At 41.6% G+C, this 21,215-nt stretch overlaps 1 protein-coding gene across 4 annotated transcripts in view; it reads left to right on the top strand.

The window, feature by feature from the left end:
* The window catches only part of HEATR3 (HEAT repeat containing 3), a 40,276-nt gene extending 19,402 nt beyond the window's left edge, over positions 1-20,874 (top strand). For all 4 annotated transcript variants that reach the window (XM_039242330.1, XM_039242315.1, XM_039242323.1 and 1 more), the window contains 4 exons: positions 5,086-5,174; positions 12,195-12,338; positions 15,524-15,700; positions 20,106-20,874. In XM_039242330.1, the coding sequence (XP_039098261.1) occupies positions 5,086-5,174; positions 12,195-12,338; positions 15,524-15,700; positions 20,106-20,228 (533 nt within the window). In that variant the 3' untranslated portion in view covers positions 20,229-20,874. The remainder of the gene's footprint in view (positions 1-5,085; positions 5,175-12,194; positions 12,339-15,523; positions 15,701-20,105) is intronic.
* Positions 20,875-21,215: the final 341 nt, after the last annotated feature.

The following is a 21,215-nucleotide window of genomic DNA, read 5'->3' as shown; positions in this document are numbered from 1 at the left end:
TCTAGGTCATTTTTAAAAAGTTAAGTAATTGTTCAGAAACCCGTGTGTATATGTAGGTATTCTGTCTCTCCTGACCTTCCAACATGTGTTAGTCAGCAGGTGTTGCAGGCTGTGCAATCTAGCTGCATGTGATCATGTGAAAACTGTACCCAGGCACATCTAGCACAGGATACGGACAGGACTGGGCAAGCTGTGGCACAGAAGTGGCTCGCCAGTGTGAGCTGCCCAGATAACAGTAGCTTTTCTCTTCGTTTCTTTTCTTTTTTATGTTTGTTTATTTTTGAGAGACGGAGACCGAGAATCCTAGGCAGGCTTCACACTGTCAGTGCAGAACCTGATGTGGGGCTCCAACTCACGAACCATGAGAATCATGACCTGAACCAAAATCAAGAGTGGGAAGCTTAACTGAACGAGCCACCCGAGCACCCCTGCTGTAACTTTGTGCTTGTCTCCTAATCTATGAACCAGGCGGAGATCTGGATGGCATGGTGGGGGGAGGGTCACTGGAGAGGGGAACGTTTTATCTGACTTTTGCTGACACTGTGGCTCCTGTCAGCCCAGCTGAATGTCCCATGGTAGGGAAGGGGGAGGGCTGCTGTTGCTCAGGCCCTCTCCCATCCACCCATTCACATGGGCGCCCTGCAGGGAGCTGGCCCAAATGGGGTTCTGCACAGCCAGGCTCAGGGGACCATGACCTGCCCAAGCCTGTCATGGCTCCTGAGACCCACCTCACACGAGGGAATCCTGTCTGCCTCACTGGCAGAGCAAACCCTCATGTCTTGCCTCTGAGCCATTTTTCAGTGGGAGTCCAGTCAAGGTGCCAGCAGCCCCATCCCTGGCTGGCACAGAGGGTTTGTCTCACTTGAAGTGAGCGCATGCGTTCTGTTGTGCCTCTGCTGGACGGAAAACAGGGACACTTCTCCCAGGTCAGCTGGCTCTTTGTGGTCCCTCATGCTTGCACATTTATTACCTGGAAGATCACAGGAAAACGATACTAAGCTCAGCCTTGGAAGAATAAAGGAAAGTTCCTGAACTGTGGGAAAGTAGAATTAAACACTTTAAGTAAATTCCAATTTCGTAAGTATTATTGACATAACCTTTTCTTATCAGAATGAAATTTTTGATAAAGGATAATTGCTTGTATTTAGAGATGGTATTCTAAAATTTCTTTTAAACAGAGATTTATTAAATTATATAACCGTGTGGGTTCTAGGTGGGTGGTTTGAACTGTTATTGGAGAATTTTGTGGAGGATGGGGCTAAATTTCTCTTTTTGTGTTATTATCTCTGAACATTAAAGGTATGAGGATCCTACAACTCTGCATAACTTATTTTACTTTTTTTAGAAATTTTAAATGTTTTTAGTTATTTTTGAGAGAGAGAGAGAGAGGCAGAGTGCAAGCAGGGGAGGGACAGACAGAGAGGGAGACACAAAATCCAAAGCAGGCCTCAGGCTCTGAGCTGTCAGCACAGAGCCCGATGTGGGGCTTGAACTCATGAACCGTGAGACCATGACCTGAGCCAAAGTCAGACACTTAACCAACTGAGCCACCCAGGTGCTCCTAACTTACTTTACTTTTAATACTAAAATACAATTCTAGGGGTGCCTGAGTGGCTTAGTTAAGTGTCTGACTGCAGCTTAGGCCATGTGTGATCTCACAGTCTGTGAGTTTAAGCCCCACATCAGGCTCTGTGCTGAAAGCTCAGAGCCTCAAGCCTGCTTCAGATTCTGTGTCTCCCTCTCTCTCTGCCCCTCCCCCTGATCACACTGTGTCTTTCTCTCAAGATAAAGACATTAAGAAAAAAAACGGTTCTGAATAGTAAAATTTGTGATACGTACTTATGATTGTGGCTGACATCAGAGGTAAAAGAAAGTTGTGCATAGTATCTGGTCTTTGTATTCAGTACATTAGTATCTTGGTCTCCTTCATTAAAAACTGTTGATCTTCAAAACATCAAGAAAATTTTAGTGATGTTGTATTTTCGTATTGGGTCCAGTCTCTCATTTGCTCCATTACATAGTTTCTATAATCATTGAGGGTTTTCTGTTTTCTCACATTTGGGGAAGCAGAAAGTTCTTTTTTGTTAGACTGATAGTAGCGCCTGTTCTGGGATATCTTCTATTTTAGAACATTGAAAATCAGGGACACCTGGCTGGCTCAGTCAGAAGAGCATACGACCCTTGATCTTGGGGTCATAAGTTCGAGCCCCATGTTAGGTGCAGAGATAAAAAAAAAAAAAAAAAAAAGGAACATTAAAAAAAAAAAAGAAGGGTGCCTGGGTGGCTTAGTCAGTTAGCGTCCCACTGCAGCTCAGGTCATGATCTGATGATTCACGAGTTCAAGCCCCACATCGGGCTCTGTGCTGACAGCACAGGGCCTGCCTAGAATTCTCTCACCCTCTCTTAAATAAACTTTCAAAGAAAGGAAGGAAGGAAGGAAGGGAGGAAGGAAGGAAGGAAGGAAGGAAATGGAAAATCAGTTTGAACAATTCACCTAAATAAAATTTGCTGCTCAATTACTTGTGGATTGATTATTTACCTGTGTTTAGATGTGCTACAAATTCCTAAATGCTGTACAAAAGTTTTTGAGGGGAAAGACATTTTCAGTCACCTCTTTTGTTTAACTTCTATTGATTGACCTTTACTTAATTTCTTCAACAATACCATATGTGTTGACCTTTTACTGAGAATCTTTCAGAAAGTCAGGGTAGTTTGAAATTCTTTTCCCAAATTGGATAAATGACCAGAAATGTGAATTAATATGTTACCCAAATAATAATCCTTAATTTAGGGAAAGTATGAATTACATATAATGTAAAACAGCAGTGTGGTTTAGATTAGGGTTTTGAATCTAAAGTAATGGTTATTTCTCTTAGAATGAAAGAAAAAAATTGTTTCTGAGTGTGTTCTAGTTTGTATTGAGTTATTTCTTCATGATGTCGTTTGCCTGTTTTATGTGCAGTTCATGAATGTCTAGGGCTACACTTAACAGCTGTAATCAAATATAAATATAACTTAATTTTCACAGCCAGTATGGTGACTTTTTGTATTTGACTAGTTATGACCTTACACAAATTTTTGAGTGCCTTTTAGGTGCTAGGCTTTAGGAACGAGGCATTAATACTCCATCCTCCTAATAAGAAAGCTGAGATTTAAGAGGTTGGGGAACTCCTTCTGGGGCATTCATTCCTTCAGCGCATATTTATTAGATGCTTTATGCCATGTACCACTCTCCAGGGCTGCTGGAGACAGATGTGAATGAAGAGCACTGTGCTCAGGGAGCTTACAATCTCAGAGATTTAGTGTAATTTTATGTAGGAAGAAGAAATGACAGCAAAATTGGTTCAGGTGCCAGATTAGATGGGTTTACGTTGAAAGGTTTCTCCGAGGAGGTAACATTTGACCAGAGGCCACCGTAAGAGGTCATATAAAGTGAAAGGTGGGATTCCATCCCAGGTCTGTCTGATCCTAAAGCTATCTTAGTGTATGTTCTATGAAACTTACAGCAACTCCCTACTTCGGTACATAACATATATCTGAAAATGAGAGCCAAAAAAAATATAGTAAGCCTTGATTCAAATTTGTGCAGAAGCTGGCTAGTTCTCATGCAGGCAGTCCAGAAAGGGGCGTTGGAATCTTTCTAGAGCCCCAGGCACCAGGAAGAAAGCCAAGGTATCTGTTACCATTTAGCAAAGCACCCTAAAACTTTGTGGCTTAAAACAACAGTACTGGTGAGATTTTCACAATGTTGCTATAGGTCAGGAATTCAGACAGTGCACAGTGGAGGTGGTTTGTCTCTACCTCACAGTGTCTAGGCCGGGGGTTCTCGACTGAGGGCAGTTTTCCCCACCAGGGGACATTTGCCAATTTCTGGCAAAAATTCTGGAGGTATTTTTTGTTGTTACAACTTGGGGGTTGCTGCTGTTATCTAGAGGGTGGAAGCTAGAGATGCTGCTCTGTACCCTACGGTGTAGAGGGGACACCAAAGAATCGTCTGGTCCAAAATGTCCACGGTGCTAGGGTTGAGGAACTAACTCTAGGGCTCCTTCCAGAAAACTGGGAGCCAGAACATCTGAAGTCTTGTTCACTCACATGTTGATAGTTGGTTCAGGGGCTGTCAGCCGGAACACGCATAGGTGACCTCTTCATAGGCCCTAGGCTTCCTCATAATATGGTGCCTGGGTTCCAAGGGCAAGAGTTGAAAGAGAGAAAAGAGCAAACACATGTGAGTCAGATGCAAGCTGTGGTGCCTTTTATGATCTAGCCTGTCATGTTCATGTGTCCTGTTGATTACAGAAGTCACAGAGCCCCCCCACCCCACCCCCAGATTCACGGGGAGGGGAAATAGGTGCTACATCCTTATGGAAAGTGGCAAGGCTTGGGAAGATCTTTCAGAACTGGTAGTACCGTTGTGGCTACTTAATATGTAATCTACCACAGCAAGTCTATCACTTTCCCTTCCCACCTGGGTGACCCTCACTCTTCTGTATAACTGTAAACACAATTGTTTGTTACATTGTTCCCTTTGTCCTATGTTGGAAGAAGGGGCAATAAGAAAAGAGTGAAAATGAGCAGGCATGGGAAGGGGAAGTTGGGTCAGTTAAATTCATAGAAGCCACTGAAACCTTGGAGGTGTAGCAGCCTGGCCCTGTGGAAAAACAACAGTTCTTAACTACGCAGTGCACTTAGGTTGGTGAGGAAGCACTGTGATTTGGGACACATCTCCGTGCTAGGTCTGCCTCGCACCGTGATGGCAACCTGCAAAAGGCTGAATTCATCTACAAAAGCCAGCTCAGGTTTATCACGTGCCAAAGAAGGAGTTCAGATGAAAATCCAGTGTCTGGAAGGTGAAGACTATCCTGTAGAATGCACCGTTGTTATGATTATTTCAGTTGTGGACATCTCTTCAAATTCAAGTATGCAGTTCACAGGGAACTGTTAACTAGAAGGTTTGGCTCAATATCAAAAGTGTTAATTACAATAGCATATATTAAGATTTAACATGCAGTGTTTTGATTGTTTCTTTTTCTACAAAATGACTTGTCTTAGAGAAAGACAAATTTGTATTTCGCTTTTGTGTTTTAGATTTTGCTAAGCATGTTGACTTTCTAGAAGCTATAAGTAGTGCCTTGAGGGCCCTATTGCAAACAATGGCCTCCAAGAACATTTCTCAGGTAAGATTCTTAAAAAAAATTTTGTATGAAACCAGCAAAGATTCTGCATTATGGAGGCAAAGTTCATGACTTAACCATTGTTTTAAAGTATTTACTCTTGGGGGCGCCTGGGTGGCTCAGTCAGTTAAGGGTCTGACTTTGGCCCAGGTCATGATCTCATGGTTTGTGAGTTTGGGCCCTGTGCCCACTTTGGATCCTCTGTCCCTCTCTCTCTGTCCCTTCCCCACTTGCACCCAGTCTCTCTCTCTCAAAAATAAAATTAAACATTAAAAATAACTTTTTAGGGGCCCCTGGATGGCTCAGTCAATTAAGCACCTGACTTCTGTTCAGGTCCGATCTCACTGTTTGTGAGTTCAAGCCCCGGGTTGGGCTCTGTGCTGACAGCTCAGAGCCTGGAGCCTGCTTTGGAGTCTGTGTCTCCCTCTCTCTCTGCCCCTCTCCACTCGCACTCTGTGTCTCCCTCTCTCAAAAATAAATAAACATTAAAATAAATAAATAAAAATATTTTTAAAAAGCATTTGTTAGAAGAGTAATATATGATCTTTGTAAAGAGAAATCACATGTGCTTAAAAAGTAAAATATTTTCCTTCTTCCCACCACTGCCACCAACACACACAGATCTTTTTTATCAATGTAGCTTAGGTGATGTACAGGTCATAAATATGTTCTCTGAAAGCGACTTGTCTTCTTCCATAACATTTTATAGAATTTTTCAGGCATGCCCCCTGACCCTGCACGGTGATCCACCGGCACCTCTGTGTTGGGTGCTTTCTCACTTTTATTTTTTGTTTTGTATTGATGAAGTTTTCAAACATCCCTAAAAGCAAAGACAATAGTATCAGCAATCACAGGCGTCACCGAGTTGGCAACGTCCTAGGCTTCTTGTTCTCTTCATCTCCCTTACTCTTTGTTTTGGTTTCCTGGGCTGCTTTAAAGCAAATCATGTTTATTTCACCCATAAGTATTATATATTATGTGCTTCATTATGTGTCTGTGACAGAAAATGGACTTTGGTAGGAAACGTAACCACCGTACCATTACCCCCAAATTAACAGACATTGTTTTATTATCATTTTGATAGGCAGTCTGACTTCAGTGTTTTCTGATTGCCATAAAAATGTCTTTTTAGTTGCTTTCGTTCAAATCAGAATCCAAACAAGATCCACACATTGCTTTTGGTTGATACTTCCATTTCAAATTTTTTTTAATGGCTTTAGTGAGATTTAATTCACATACCATAGCATTCACCCATTTAAAGTGTACAATTCAGTGGTTTTTAGTATATTCACAGGTTCTTAAATCTCTTAATTTAAAACATTTCCCCTACCAACCCCCTTCTCCCTGTGCTAGAAGAACCTGTCATTTGTCTTACAGAATTTTTCGTGTTCTGAGGTTGGGCTGGTTGCTCACAGTGGTGTTGTTACTGTGTCCCTCTATGGTCGTATATCCTAGGGAGCTAGGTCTAGAGCCTTAATTAGATTCGGGATCAGATTTTTTGCAAGAAAAATTCATAGTGTTGTTTGTATTTTCTACTTTCTTATCACAAATGATATATTTTCATAAATAGTGATGTTAAGATTAATTGGTGGAGGGGCACCTGGGTGGCTCAGTCGGTTAAGCATCTGACTTCACTCAGGTCATGATCTCGTGGTTCGTGGGTTTGAGCCCCGCATCAGGTTCTGTGCTGACAGCTCAGAGCCTGGAGCCTGTTTCATATTCTGTTTCTCCCTCTCTCTCTGCCCCTCCCCCACTCATGCTCTGTCTCTGTCTAATAAATAAACAAAAAAAATTTTTAAAAAAAGATTAATTGGTGGATTCCTTTCTGGTTGTAGCCTCAGAGATTAATATTGTCTAGATCTGTTATTTTATCAGTGGCTACAAAATGGACACATTCTAATTTTGTCTTTTTTTTTTTTTGTATATGATCCTGCACCCCTACCCTTTTCTCCAGAATAGCAAGTTAGTGCCCTCTGCAGTCTCAGGAAGTGATCAGTGAGGTTTTTAAAATATTATGAACTCGTGGCTTTTAATAGATTTGTATTTCATTCCAATATAAGCTTTTTTTCTTTGATGCAGAAACTGTCCCATCTGTAGGGGCACTTGACGGCTTACTCGATAAAGTGTCTGATTATTGACTTTAGCTCATGTCATGATCTCAGGGTCGTGGGATTAAGCCCCATGTAGGGCTCTGTGCTGAGTGTGAAGCCTGCTTAGGATTCTGTCTCCTTCTGTCCCTCTTACTCACCCATGCTCTCTCTCTCTTCCTTTTAAAGAAAAACAACAAGGAAAGAAATTGTCCCAGTTGTTCCATCTGTCAGTAGTAGAAGCCTCTTCTCTGTGGCTCCTGAACCCACTAGATTTGAAAGCTTCTCAGGCACAAGCAGCTGTCTCAGCCTCATCTTGTACTTTTTCTGCTTAAAATCTGGAACCATTTTTCCAAGAAGCCCTGATATCTTTAGTGGGAAATTGAATTTTGGAATACTTTCTGCTATGTTGTCATTGCTCTGGACTCTTTTAGTGGAAATAACTAGGAAATAAGAATTTCATGGGAAGAGAAAAATAAATCACAATGTCATACTGATATTTCCAGTTTAAGAGGGCAGAGTATTTTTACTTTTGATACATAAATTTGTATCTTTTTTGTACTGCAAATTTTGCTTCTTAGTGACATTGAAATTATTTGCTTTATCCCACAGAATGTATTTCATAGTTTCAAGATAACAATGCTGTTTTTACTAACAGTAACACTACTGAATGTAGTTTAAGATTTCTTTGTGATTCTTCTCATCCTTAGGAAAATTCCTCCAAGATTGTACAGTCAAATTGCTGTATTTTAAGGTTGCTTGAAAAAATTCTCTTTGTGGCTTGTTATAAAGTTAGTTTCAATTGTTCTAGGTTTCCTTTTTTTTAAGAGGCCTTTTTTCATTTGGTTTAATTTTTATTTTACACAGTTTCAAAATTAAAACTGAAACGAGTTGGGGTAGCTGGCTGGCTCAGTCAGTAGAGCATGTGACTCCTAATCTCAGGGTTGTGAGTTTGATCCCCATGTTGGACATGGAGCCTATTTAAAAAACACACACACACACAACAAAACTGAAACAAGATGTATTTAGAGAAAAATATGATCTATAAATATGATGGAACATTTTTCAGCTTTAAAAAGGAATGAAATTCTAATACTACAGCATGGGTGAATCTTGAAGACATTGCATTAAGTGAAATAAACCAAACACAAAAGGACAAATATTGTATGATTCCATTTATGAAGTACCTAGAATAGTTAGAATCATAAGGGCAGAATGTAGAACAATGGCCATCAGGGTGGGGAAGGAGGGAGTAGGGGCATGCTGTTTAATTGGATGCAGGTTCACTATGGTATGGACAAGTTCTTTTTTGGGGGGAGGGGGGAGGGTCAGAGAGAGAGGGAGACACAGAATCCGAAACAGTCTCCAGCCTCTGAGCTGTCAGCACAGAGCCCAACACAGGGCTTGAACCCACGAACCGTGAGATCATGACCTGAGCTGAAGTTGGATGCTTAACTGACTGAGCCCCCCAGGCGCCCCAAGGGATGGACAAGTTCTGCAGGTGGATGGTGGTGGTGGTGGTGGCCCAGCAGTGTGAATGCATGTACTGCCACTGAACTGTGCACTTAAAAAGGTACTCCTTTGGCCCTGTTCTTTCCTTTCTGGTAACCATCCTTTTGGGGTTTTGATTTATCATTCTATTGTTCTTATTTTGAAAACATAAGCAAATATGTAGGCATTTGTATTTCACCCCTTTCTTAAAAGTAGTGCTTCTGTATCTTGCTTTTCTTTTCTCCTTTATTAATCATCATAATACATAGGTATCTTTCTCACTTCTTTTTTTTTTTAAGTTTGTTATTTATTTTGAGAGAGAGAGTATGTGTGCAAGAGAGCATGTGTGCAAGTTGGGGAGGGTCAGAGGTAGAGGGAGAGAGAATCCCAAGCAAGCTCTGTGCTGTCAGTACAGAGCTCCACACAGGTCTCAATCCTACAAACCATGAGATCATAACCTGGGCTGAAATCAAGAGTCAGACACTTAACAAGCTGAGCCACCAGCCTCCCCTCTTGTTTCTTTTTTATATCTTCATATTGTATTACTGCATCGTGTAGGTGTTCCTGGTTCATTCAACCTGCCTGCTATTGATGGGTATTTTAGTTTCCTGTCCTTTGCTATTACAAATAGAGCCGCAGCAAAAAGTTTTTTTACAGATGTTATTTTCTGTTTTTGCCATTGCGTCTTTGGGATAGATTCCGAGAAGTGGGCTTGTTGCGTCAGAGAATAGATGGAGTTGTAATTTCACTAATTACTGCTGTAGTCCCCTCCTTAGAATTTGAGCCATTTTGCATCTCCACCAGCGGTGCTTGAGAGTGTCTATTTTGCTGTAGCCTCACCAGCAGAGTACATTGTCAGAATGTTGGATTTTAACCAGTTTGATAGATGAAAAATTATATCTCATTCTAATTTGCATTTCTCTTCTTCTGGGGAGATTGGATGTCTATGTGCTTTAAGGGGCTTTGATTTTTTTTTTCCTATAACTGTTCCTGTATTTTTCTAGTTTTACTGTTTTGGCGGTAGTCTTTTTCTTCTTTGTATATACGGACAAATTCTAAGGCCTTGCCCCCAAGCCACTGAAGCAGAAACTTTGAGGAGGGGCCCAGCGGTCTGTATTTGAACAAACCCTCCAGGTGATTGGCATGCACACTAAGTTTGGGAACCAGTGCTAAACCATCCTTGCTCCTTCCTTTCTAAAATCTTCCAATTTTGGTTAACATGTCATTAGACCATACCACCCACTTCTCTTGGTTATAGCCATCCGTAGGGTGCCCTGGGCAACCTTTGTTCCTTAAAGGTTCCTGCTCTTGGGTGTTACTACTCTTTGGTCATCCTGTCGTGAATCTAGATTACTTCAGGATCCACACAGATGCTCCCTCCCAGTGACCCTGCTTTGAAGTTCTTGGACCTCTCTTTCCCTTGCCATCTTGTCTGCCTTCCCCCTTCCATCCATGGCCACACCCTGGAGCGGTGCTTCCCACACTTTATCTTGGTCCACAGTGTAAGGAGAAGGTCTCTGGTGCTTTACTGCCAAATACACTATGTGCTGTTAGTCTCTATAATCCTTAATTTTTTTTTCTTTGTATATTTGAGAATTTTCTTTCAAGAACATAACTTTTGACCCTTAGTTTCTTTGAAATGGGAATGATAATAATGGAGAGAGGATTAGAAAACCCTACACTGTAGGGCCTATAGAAATAGAAAGTATTTTTACTGATTTTCCATGATCCTCAGCAGTAGCTTATTGGATCAGTCTGATGTTTAAAGAGAATTTCTCCCAGCTCATGCTCAGTTAATGTCTAGGCATTCATATATATTCAGACCATAAATTTTCAGTTTGGCTGTGTATTGGGCATGAGCATGGAATGTGAGAACTGGAAGACCTTGGCCCCCTAATGCTTTACCAAGAAAGGAGACCAGAGACTAGAGGTGCTGAGTGACGGCATTAAGACCAGAGTACGGCTGTCCTGCTCTCCTGTCTGGTTCTCTACTGTAGGTTTGTGCACACTGTGCAGCTTAACGTTTGTGAGTCGTGCTGGCAGTAAAGCAGCACGCCTTCATCATGCACGGCAGCTTTGCTCTGGTTGTGAACAGTCCTGTGGTTGGTGGGCTTGCGTCCATTAGAGTGTTTTCTAAGAGACCTGAGCCTATTAGCTATTTCCTTTAGATCAGGCAGAAGCAGTGCAGATAATTCAGAAATGAACTTGACTCAGAACTGTTCAGTGTCTTGGGGCACCTGGGCGGCTCGGTCGACTGACTTCTTCATTTCAGCTTAGGTCACGATGTCACAGATTGTGGGGTCAGGACCCACGTCAGGCTCTGCACTATCAGTGCAGAGCCCACTTGGGATTCCCTCTGGATTTTCTCTCTCTCCCTTGCTCTCTTCCCCTCCAGCTCTCTGAAAATCAATAAATGAACATTAAAAAAACCTGTTCAGTATTTTGTGTGTGTGTGCATTTTTATATGCACTATTTAATCCTCTTAGCAACTCTGCATGGTGATTACTGTCCCTGCACAACTCATGGGGAAACGGAGAACTTAGTGGGGTGAAGTTTCTTGCATAGGATTGCTAAGCTAAGCGGTAGGGAGCGGAGCCAGGATGTGAATTCAGGGTGTCAGATTCCAAATCCGAAGCCCTTAGTTACCATGCTGGGCTGCTCCTCTCAGGTGATAGCCTGGCAACATGATATTCGAATTCTCTTGTGATACTTATGTCCACATGTGTGTTCAGATGATCCTAAAATGAAAATTCTCACTACACGGCAGAAGCACTATATAATTTCATAGTTTTTACAATCTCTGATAATTTACGGTAACACATACATCTCAGGGTAAATTCTTGTATAGATTCAGCCAGTTTTTATTAAAACTATGTGATTTTATTTACATTTTCAAGACATTTTTTATGATTAATGTTACAAAGAAATCCAAATCTCTTTAGTCTGCATACATCTGACCAAAAGTCTTCTTCAAATGAAACTAACAGGAAATGAAGCCCCTCTTTTTTTAAAAAAATTTTTATATTTTAATGTTTTATTTATTTCTGAGAGAGAGACAGCGTGAACAGGGGAGGGTCAGAGAGAGAGGGAGACACAGAATCTGAAGCAGGCTCCAGGCTCTGAGCTAGTCAGCACAGATCCTGATGCGGGGCTCGAACCCATGAACCATGGCGATCATGACCTGAGCCAAAGTTGGATGCTTCACCGACTGAGCCACCCAGGCGCCCCATGAAGCCCCTCTTATAGTCATACAGCTATGGTAGTTTGAGTAATGACAGTGGCATGAACAGGCCTCATCTTAGTCCAAGAATACCAGCTGTTTTCAGGAGCGATTAGATAAGTAATAACTTACTCTGTTGTTGATGCTCCTGTCGGCCCTGTTGCGCATGCTGTTGGAATTGGTCCAGTTTAATACCATAAATACTCTCTTCTTGCTTTTCAACAGTGCATGACTCCCGATCAGCTGATGACACTGTGCACAGCCGGCATCCAGAGTGGTAATACAGGAGTGAGAGTCAACGTCGTTAGTATTTTAGGGATCACGGGCAGCGTCCTCGCCAAAGAAGATGGAACACTGGAAACTCTTAAGGTAAAACAATATACTTCTAATGTAAAATGTTAAATCATTAGAAATCGGGTAATTGTTGGTGTGGATTTTTTTTTTAATTTTTCTAAGAGAGAGAGGGAGAGCAAGTGAGTGGGGGATGGGCAGAGGGAGAGAGAATCCCAAGCAGGCTCCATGCCCAGTGCAGAGCATAATGAGGGGCTCAACCTCACGATGGTAAGATCATGACCTGAGCTGAAATCAAGAGTCAGACACTCAACCAACTAAGCCAGCCAAGAGCCCCCATGTGGGATTTTTACCGATGGACATCATGAGAAGAAATCCTATCAAGAATTTGCTAGTTACTAAGGTACATTATTAAAATATGCCCTTTGAATTTGGTTTGATCTGACTACATGAATTAGATAGGTACTTGAAAAGTTGAGTTGCATTTTGCCATTTAACTTTATTCCAGAGATAACTTTCTCAGAAATAAATTTGTCTTCAGTGAAAGGCCAGTTCAGCATTGTGTCAGGTGCCTCTGCTTCTGCTATTGCATAAAGTATGTGCACATTCTCCTACTGATGAGGGAACGACTTGCCAGGTTTCTAGCACGCCCAGTGATGTGCATTCTGAACAGGCCCGCACGGTCCGCTCTAATACCACTGCACACATTCTAAGCAGCAAGCACCCTAGGAACCCGCTCAGCATATGTGCTTCCGGCACTTCATCTCTGCCCAGACGCTCAGGAACTAGCTGCTACAGACATAGCATCTCTAGTAACTGAAAGGACAGTGACAGTAAAATTACCCTTCACTGTAGTAATAATTGCTGAAGTATTGATTACTAATTCATGGGTAGTAAACCATTTGTTGGGAAGTACTTAAGTTGCTAAGAACTTTACAACCATGACTCATCTTTTAAAAATGTTTCTTTATTTTGAGAGAGAGAGAGACAGAGCCTGAATGGGTGAGGGGCAGAGAGAGGGGGAGACACAGAATCCAAAGCAGCTCCAGGGCTCTGAGCTGTCAGCACAGAGCCTGACATGGGGCCCCTTAAAAAATTTTTGTTTTTAATATCTTAAGGCTTCGTATTAAAGGCATCATGGTATTTTCCCCTGTTGGCTCAATGTGCATGTCTTAAAAATAGGGACAGTTTCTGGGGCGCCTGGGTGGCTTAGTCGGTTAAGCGTCTGACTTTCGCTTAGGTCATGATCTCACGGTTGGTGGGTTCGAGCCCTGCGTTGGGCTCTGTGCTGATGCCAGCTCAGACCCTGGAGCCAATTTCAGAGTCTGTATCTCCCTCTCTCTCTCTGACCCTCCCCTGCTCACGCTGTCTCTCTCTCTCTCCTAGAAATAAATAAAAAATATTAAAAAAAAAATAGGGACAGTTTCTGACATAACTACCATTATCAGGCCTTATACAATCAATAGTCATTGTGGGTTTTTTTTAAATTTCTTTTACATTTATTTATTATTGAAAGACCGACAGAGCATGAGTGGGGAGGGGCAGAGAGAGGAGGAGACACAGAATCGGAAGCAGGCTCCAGGTTCTAAGCTGGCAGCACAGCCCCACGCGGGACCCAAACCCATGAACCATGAGATCATGACCTGAGCTGAAGTCGGACACTAAACCGACTGAGCTGCCCAGGCGCCCGACAGTCGTTGTTTAATACGTCTTGTACATGGTCTATGTTCAGATGTTTTCGGTTCCAAAAACATCTATTTATGGATAATTTGTTTAAACCAGGATGTAAGTGAAGTCTACATGTTATGTTTGGATTTGGATCTTCTAAGCCTCTCTTAATCTGGAAACTTCTCCCCTTCCACCACCTGTTTTTGTTTTTTTTGTTTTTTTTTTTAATGTAACCTCTATATCCATCGTGGGGTTTGAACTCAAAACCCTGAGATCAAGAGTCACACCCTGTACTAGGCGAGTCTGCAGGCACCCCTACCACCACCTGTTTTTTCCATCAGTTCCTGGGGTCTGTTGTCTCATAGCATCCAACCTTCTGGATCTGTCTAATTGCTTCCTTGGGGTGTTAAGCTTGTTCTTTTATTGTCTGTACTTTCTGCAAACTGGAGGTTAGATCTTAAGGTTAGATTAGATTCAGATTCAGGCTAATCTTTTTAATAAGACTACTTCCTAGGTAATACTGTGTGTTTCATATTTTATTATAGAATATTGAATCTAAACACTATCCTGAAGGTTATCTAGATTACTTTAATTCAGATAAGAAAATTGAGGCCCAGAGTAGGTAATGAACTGTCCAAGAGTCAGGCTGTTATTTACGTCATAGCTGGAGTTTGGACTCTCTATTCTTAGCATTTCCAGTCTCCCGCCGATAGTACCAGATGTGCACATCACCCTTAAGTCATGAAGGGTGAAGGAGAGCAGCCAAAACAAGTTTACTTTTGAACAATTCTTCACAGATTGGGAATGGCCTGTTCATTAGCCAGCTAATTGTCAAAGTATGGATGGGTGTTAAAGTTCATTGCAGGGACACACTTTTTTTTGGTTACAGATATTTATCTGCATTTTGACATGATGGGAAAAGGTTTCTTGAGGGAGATGGGGAAAAATTAATTTCCAAAGCTAATGTGATCATTTATGGATTTTAATTTATTTTATTTAGGAATGTAAACTTAAGTTATCTAGTTTATATTATACTTGATGTGTTTATAAATATATGTGAAGTCTTTAATTTTTAGTTCTTTCATAGTTTTTTTAAAAATTATTTTAAGTTTGTTTATTTTAAAATAAAGCATGAGCAGGACGGGGGGTTGGTAGCAAACTCACGAAACCGTGAGATCATGACTTGGAGCCAAAATCAAGAGTTGGAAGCCCAACCAACAGGCAAAGTTTTATATATTTATTTATTTAAAAAAATTTTTTTTCTGTCTTTATTTTGAGAGACAGAGACAGAGAGTGAGTGGGGAAGGGGCAGAGAGAGAGGGAGACAGAATCCAAAGCAGGCTCCAGGCTCTGAGCCATCAGCACAGAGCCCGACGCGGGGCTTGAACCCATGAACCATGAGATCATGACCTGAGCCAAAGTCAGACGCTTAACCAACTGAGCCACCCAGGCTCCCCTCAAAGTTATAATTTGTTTCTCGCATTTCTAAGTTTTTAAAGACCATGTGTGAATTGTTGCCACGTTCAAAGTTAGTACCAACTGTGGAAACTGAGGTTGGAATACTGGACAGTAACAGTGTGTTTTGTTTTCTCCAGACCATTGGGTGCTTTCTGCTTGAGGTTGCCACCAAAGACCCCTCCCTCGTGGTGGCTGGGGAAGCCTTGGATGCCCTCTTCGATGTTTTCGCAGATGGTAAAGAAGCTGAAAGAGCCTCAATTCAAATTAAGTTGTTATCTGCTCTGAAAGAATTCCAGCCAGTCTTCAAAATGAAGGTATATAGCTGCTTTGTTTAGAAATGCGTAGGTCTTGGGGCACCTGGGTGGCTCAGTCAGTTAAGTGTCCGACTTCAGCTCGGGTCATGATCTTACGGTTCATGGGTTTGAGCCCTGTGTTGGGTTCTGTGTTGACAGCTCAGAACCTGGAGCCTGTTTCAGATTCTATGCCTCCCTCTCTCTCTGTCCCTCCCCCACTCATGCTCTGTCTCTCTCTGTCTAAAAAAAAATAAATAAAAAACAAAATATTTTTTAAAAAATGCTTAGGTCTCTACATCCTACGTCCTACGAGAAGGGTGTGTGTGTAGTTCCCTTCACGCAGGCACGGTGATTCACAGAGCACTTTAGCCCCAGAACTGCAGAATGCTTGTTGGCTGAGTCAGAGCTCCGTCCATTCTGTTGAATCACTGTGACGTGGGCCAGACAGGGGTGGGCAGGTCCCCTTTCCACAGCAGTTCAGTTGTGCTAACAGTGCTCATGTAGAAGCTCTGCAGTCTGTAGCCTACAAAAACACTTTCATGTACGTTGTAAATTTACTTTATATCATCAGAGGTAATTCATTACAGCTTGATTTCCACGTTATGAGTAGTTCCCTTTGGTGCTCTGGAAAATGGGCAGGGTCCAGGCTGGTCCTCTGTGGAGAATGCAGCTGCCTTCATTGGCCCACTTATTTGTTTGCTTAGGTGTATTTATTTTGAGATAGAGACAGAGCACACGAGCAGGGGAGGGACAGAGAGAGAGAGAGAGACAGAATCCCAAGCACTTACAGTGCAGAGCCTGATGTGGCACTAAAACCCACAAACCGTGAGATCATGACCTGAGCTGGACGCTTAACTGACTGAGCCACCCGGGCGTCCCCCTTTTATTTTTTTGTTTCAATAGAAGCGTCAAAGCTAACTTTGAGTTAAAAAGTAATTTTCAAAAATTTGAAGACCACCAGGAATTTAAAAAAAATTTCTTTTAAGTTTTATTTATTTGAGAGAGAGAGAGAAAGAGAGAGGGCAGAGGAGGGGCAGAGAGAGAGAGAATCCCAAGCATGCTCTGAGCTCACAGTGAACTGTGAGATTGTGACCTGAGCCGAGATGAAAAATTGGACACTCAACCTACTGAGCCACCCAAGCACACTGCAACCAGGAATTTTGAAAACAGCCTTGAATCACATGTCTACAAGTTTAGGTTTACCATCTCCACTTATCTAAATCTCCATTTCTGGGAGTGCCCAACTGTCTCAGTCTGTGAAGCATGCAACTCTTGATCTCAGGGTTATGGGTTCGAGCCCCATGTTGGGTAGAGAGTTACTTAAAAAAAAAATAATAATAATAATAATAAAATTTTTTTTTTTAATGTTTTATTTATTTCTAGGAGAGAGAGAGACAGCGTGAGCAGGGGAGGGTCAGAGAGAGAGGGAGTCACAGACTCTGAAACAGGCTCCAGGCTCTGAGCTGGCAGTCAGCACAGAGCCCAACGCGGGGCTCGAACCCACGAACCGCGAGATCATGACCTAAGCGAAAGTCGGACGCTTAACCGACTAAGCCACCCAGGCGCCCCAATAATAATAATAATAATAAAAATAAATACAAAATCTCCATTTCTAAATGGTGTCATTTTGAGAAATAAAAATACTTGTATTTTTTGCTTTTAGATTTTAAATTAAACAATTGCTTTAAAATCTTTGTCAAGAGAATAGAGGTTTTGATGAAAAATGAGCTTGCTTTTGTTGTTTTCCAATATGTATTTCTTTTATCTAACAGGCTTCTAATGCAGAATTCAGTTCTCGAGGAGACCTCCATGATAACTTTTAGGAGAATATGATTATATGTCTAATAATTTAATAACTGTGAAATAACCACTTGAGCCAAAGCCGATTCTATATGTCTAATAACTTAAATTTTCTGAAGTTCTTTTGAGGCATAAAAAATAATTTTGCAGAAGAGAAGAAAAATAGCAACACGCACTGTGCATGTTCTATGTCATAGTTACATCTAGAGTCAGTGTTGGTTTAAGAGTATCCTTATTGGTTTGTTATTAACATTCTTATGTTTCAGCATCATGTATTTAAAATGTAGTAATAATGGCTGACATTTATTCAGTTAAGATTCACCAGTAGGTAACTTAAGTCTGGGGACACAAAACTGAACAGTTTACCCTTAGTTCAGGCCTGTAGGCTTTTTGTTTCCTGGGTTGTTGGGCCTTTTTAATTGAGATACAGCTGACCTATAACATCATACTAGTTTTAGGTGTTCAGCATAATGATTTGGTACATGAATATATAGGGAAATACTATGATGAGTTTAGTTAACATCCATCACATCACACAGTTGCAGTTTTTTTTCCTTGTGATGAGAACTTTTAAGCTCTGTGCTCATAGTAACTTCCAAATGGATGACCAGAGTTGCTAACTATAGTCACCAGGCTGAACATGACATCTCCGTGACTTATTTATCTTGTAACTGGAAGTTTGTGCCTTTTGACCCTCTTCACCCATGTTTGTCTGTTTTTTAAGCAGTGAGAGGTTTTGTTCTCCCCTATTTTCTGCCTCATTAGTAACCACATTGAGGGATGTTTCTCCACATAAAGACAGATGTGCATTAGTATTTCCCCCTTGGTTATCCAAACCGTAGTCTAATATATTTGCAATCCAGTGTGTTTTCACGTAACACTGTGTCCTAGAGATATTTCCATACCAGTGTGAGGTGGGTGTCCAATTGTTCTTAAAGGGTACTGGGCCTTGAAACTTCTGAGAGAGGAGTCTGCAAGGTAAGGAGAAAACAGCCCCTATATGCTTGCAGCTGCAAGGAAAGCCTTCAAACTGCAGAGACCAATGCGTAGAGAGGAGTTCTATGAACTCTGAACCAGCAAAATAAGCCCTAACCTCTGTTCTGATTAATTTTCCTACTTAATATGCATTGCTCTGTAATGATGTTTAATTGTTTTTCTTTTCTCAAAGGTATAAAGCCCTAATGAAATTTCTTTGTTAGCCGGAAGAGCAGCCTGTAGTTTTTCATATGAAGCTCCTCCGGGAATGAAGCTACAGGTGCATTAAAGAGTGTTCGGTATATATTTAGCCCCAAGTTGCATTTAAACACTATAAAAGGGGCATCTGGGTGGCTCTGTTGGTTGAACATCCATCTCTTTTTATATATATTTTATTTTGAGAGAGAGAGAGAGTGATTGGGGGAGGGGCTGAGAGAGGGGGAGAGAGAATCCCAAGTAGGCTCCACACTCAGCACAGAGCTCAATGTAGGGCTCCAGCTCCCAAACCTTGAGGTCATGACCTGAGCCAAAGTCAGATGCTTAACTGACTGCGCCACCCAGGTGCTCCTAAAGATATTTTCTTTTTTTTTTATGTTTATTTTTTTATTTTGAGAGAGAGAGCGAGCATGCGCCAGCATGGGGAGAGGCAAAGAGAGAAAAGAGACAGAGAATCTCAAGCAGGCTCTGTGCTGTCAGCTCAGAGCCCAGTGCAGCTGGGTCTCAGGAGCCGTGAGATCAGGACCTGAGGCAAATGCTCAGGGGCGCCTGGGTGGCTCCTTCAGTGAAGTGCATTCAACTCTTGATATTTGGCTCAGGTCACGATTCTACATGGGATTGTGGGCTTGATCTCTGCACTGGGCTCTGCACTGACAGTGTAGAGTCCGCTTGGGATTCTCTGTTTTCCTCTCTCTCTGCCCCTCTCCTGCGCATGTGCACATGTTCTCTCTCTCTCAAAATAAATAAATAAACGTTAAAAAAAAAACCCACTATACTATGCATTTTACTAAAGAACTTCTCTAGGGCAGCGCCTCTCAAAATTGCCCTGTGATCAGCAGCATTGTAATCACCTGGTAATTTGTTACAAATGCAAATTCCCAGACCCAAGTCCAAACCTGCTGAAAATCAGAAACTGTGGATGGGCCCACCCATCTGTTTTTGTTTTGTTTTTTTAAGGATGTATGTATGTATTTATAGAGAATGCATCCAAGTTGGGGAGAGAGAATCCCAAGCAGACCCCAATGTGGGGCTTGAACTCATGAACCATGAGATTACGACCTGAGCCAAAGTCGAACATTTAACCAACTGAGCCACCCAGGTGCCCTGTGTTTTTTTAACAAGCCTTCCAGGTGATACTGTTGCATGCTAAAATTTCAGAACCGCTGCTCTAGACTGCAGGTGAAGCCTGGTTCACATACCATAAAACTTATTCTTTTGAACTCCACAATTCATTTTCATAACTACTGTTTAAAAGGTGCATAATCTTTCTTTATCTTTATGACTCACACACTGTATTCGTTTACGCTGGAGAGTGAAAATCTTTCACCATATTCTAGCAGTTCTTTTTTCTGAAAATAAATACACCCAAAATCAAATGCTCTCTTATCTAACGGAATTAGTAATACATATCAAATCACATATGATTTTTTGGCAGATACGAAAAGAAGGGAGAGGTAAATACAGCCCTGATCAGCTGTGCGTTCTCGACAATGTGAAGATGAATTTGAGAAGGTTTGTCGCTTATCAAGAAACTGTTGAGAAAAGACTGACTACTTGAACCATTGAAAGAGAGACTAGTTCTTGCCCCAAGTGTTCAATGCTAAAAAGTACTAAAGGGTTTCCTTTGAGGGTATGTGTTTCTAAAAGTCATTTTTTAAATCCCCATATCCTGTACATTAATTTGAAGTTTTTGTAAACTTCAAAATCTGTCAGAAACTCTCTTTTGAGCTCTGGGATCTCTGTGGCTTTTCTAGTTTCTGTAAGTGGTGTTTCCAGCATGTTTTAACCACTGGAAACACGAAGAGTGGAAGAATAGAAACACAAAGAGCCTCAGATGGTTCTTTGTCAGCAACAAAGAAACTTCCAAACAATCGTGTTTTCCTTGAATTTTGCAGGAAAGGAAAATCCAAAGCATTACTTGGATGCTCTTTAAAGCAAGTATCATCTTATATTAGAGGAATCTTTAACTAAATATGAAGACAGGCTTTTTAAGGGTATTTTGGTGTGAAGTATACCAGTTACATTTATCTTTTCTGGAGGAGTGAGTTGGGTTTGTGCTCCACTAGTAAGTAGAACATACTAGTGAACTAACGAGACCTTTGTCATCCTCTACAAATGGGGCTGATCGGTTACTGCTGTGTGACATCACTCCGTGTTTAATTTGATATGGAATCAGAATTAGGAGAGAATATTTTTCAATAAATAACTTTGTAATTGAAAGCTTTGTGTCTTACAAAGTCATTTTTGAAATACCAGATAATCCTGCTCCTGGGTTGTTTGCATGCTAACGGGTGTTGCTTTGACCGTATGTACGTGAGATGCTGAAAAGGAGACTTCGAGCAGGAGTCCGCAGCTCTGCTCTCAGTGTCCTTGCATTGATAGGGTGACAGCTGGAGCAAGGGGTCGGGGGTTTTGGTGACATCACTGTCTGAGGCGGGGCCTCCGGACCAGCTCCATTGTCCATTCGCTTGCCTGATCAGAAGAGTTGTCGATGAAGATTCGAAAATTTCCCCACAGTCATCTCAGTTGTCCTGTGAAAAGGCCC

The sequence above is a fragment of the Hyaena hyaena genome, unplaced genomic scaffold (assembly GCF_003009895.1).
Source record: "Hyaena hyaena isolate Hyena2069 unplaced genomic scaffold, ASM300989v1 scaffold_7, whole genome shotgun sequence".
In the NCBI taxonomy this organism is placed as follows: Eukaryota; Metazoa; Chordata; class Mammalia; order Carnivora; family Hyaenidae; genus Hyaena; species Hyaena hyaena.
This window is presented reverse-complemented; position numbering and strand designations above follow the sequence as displayed.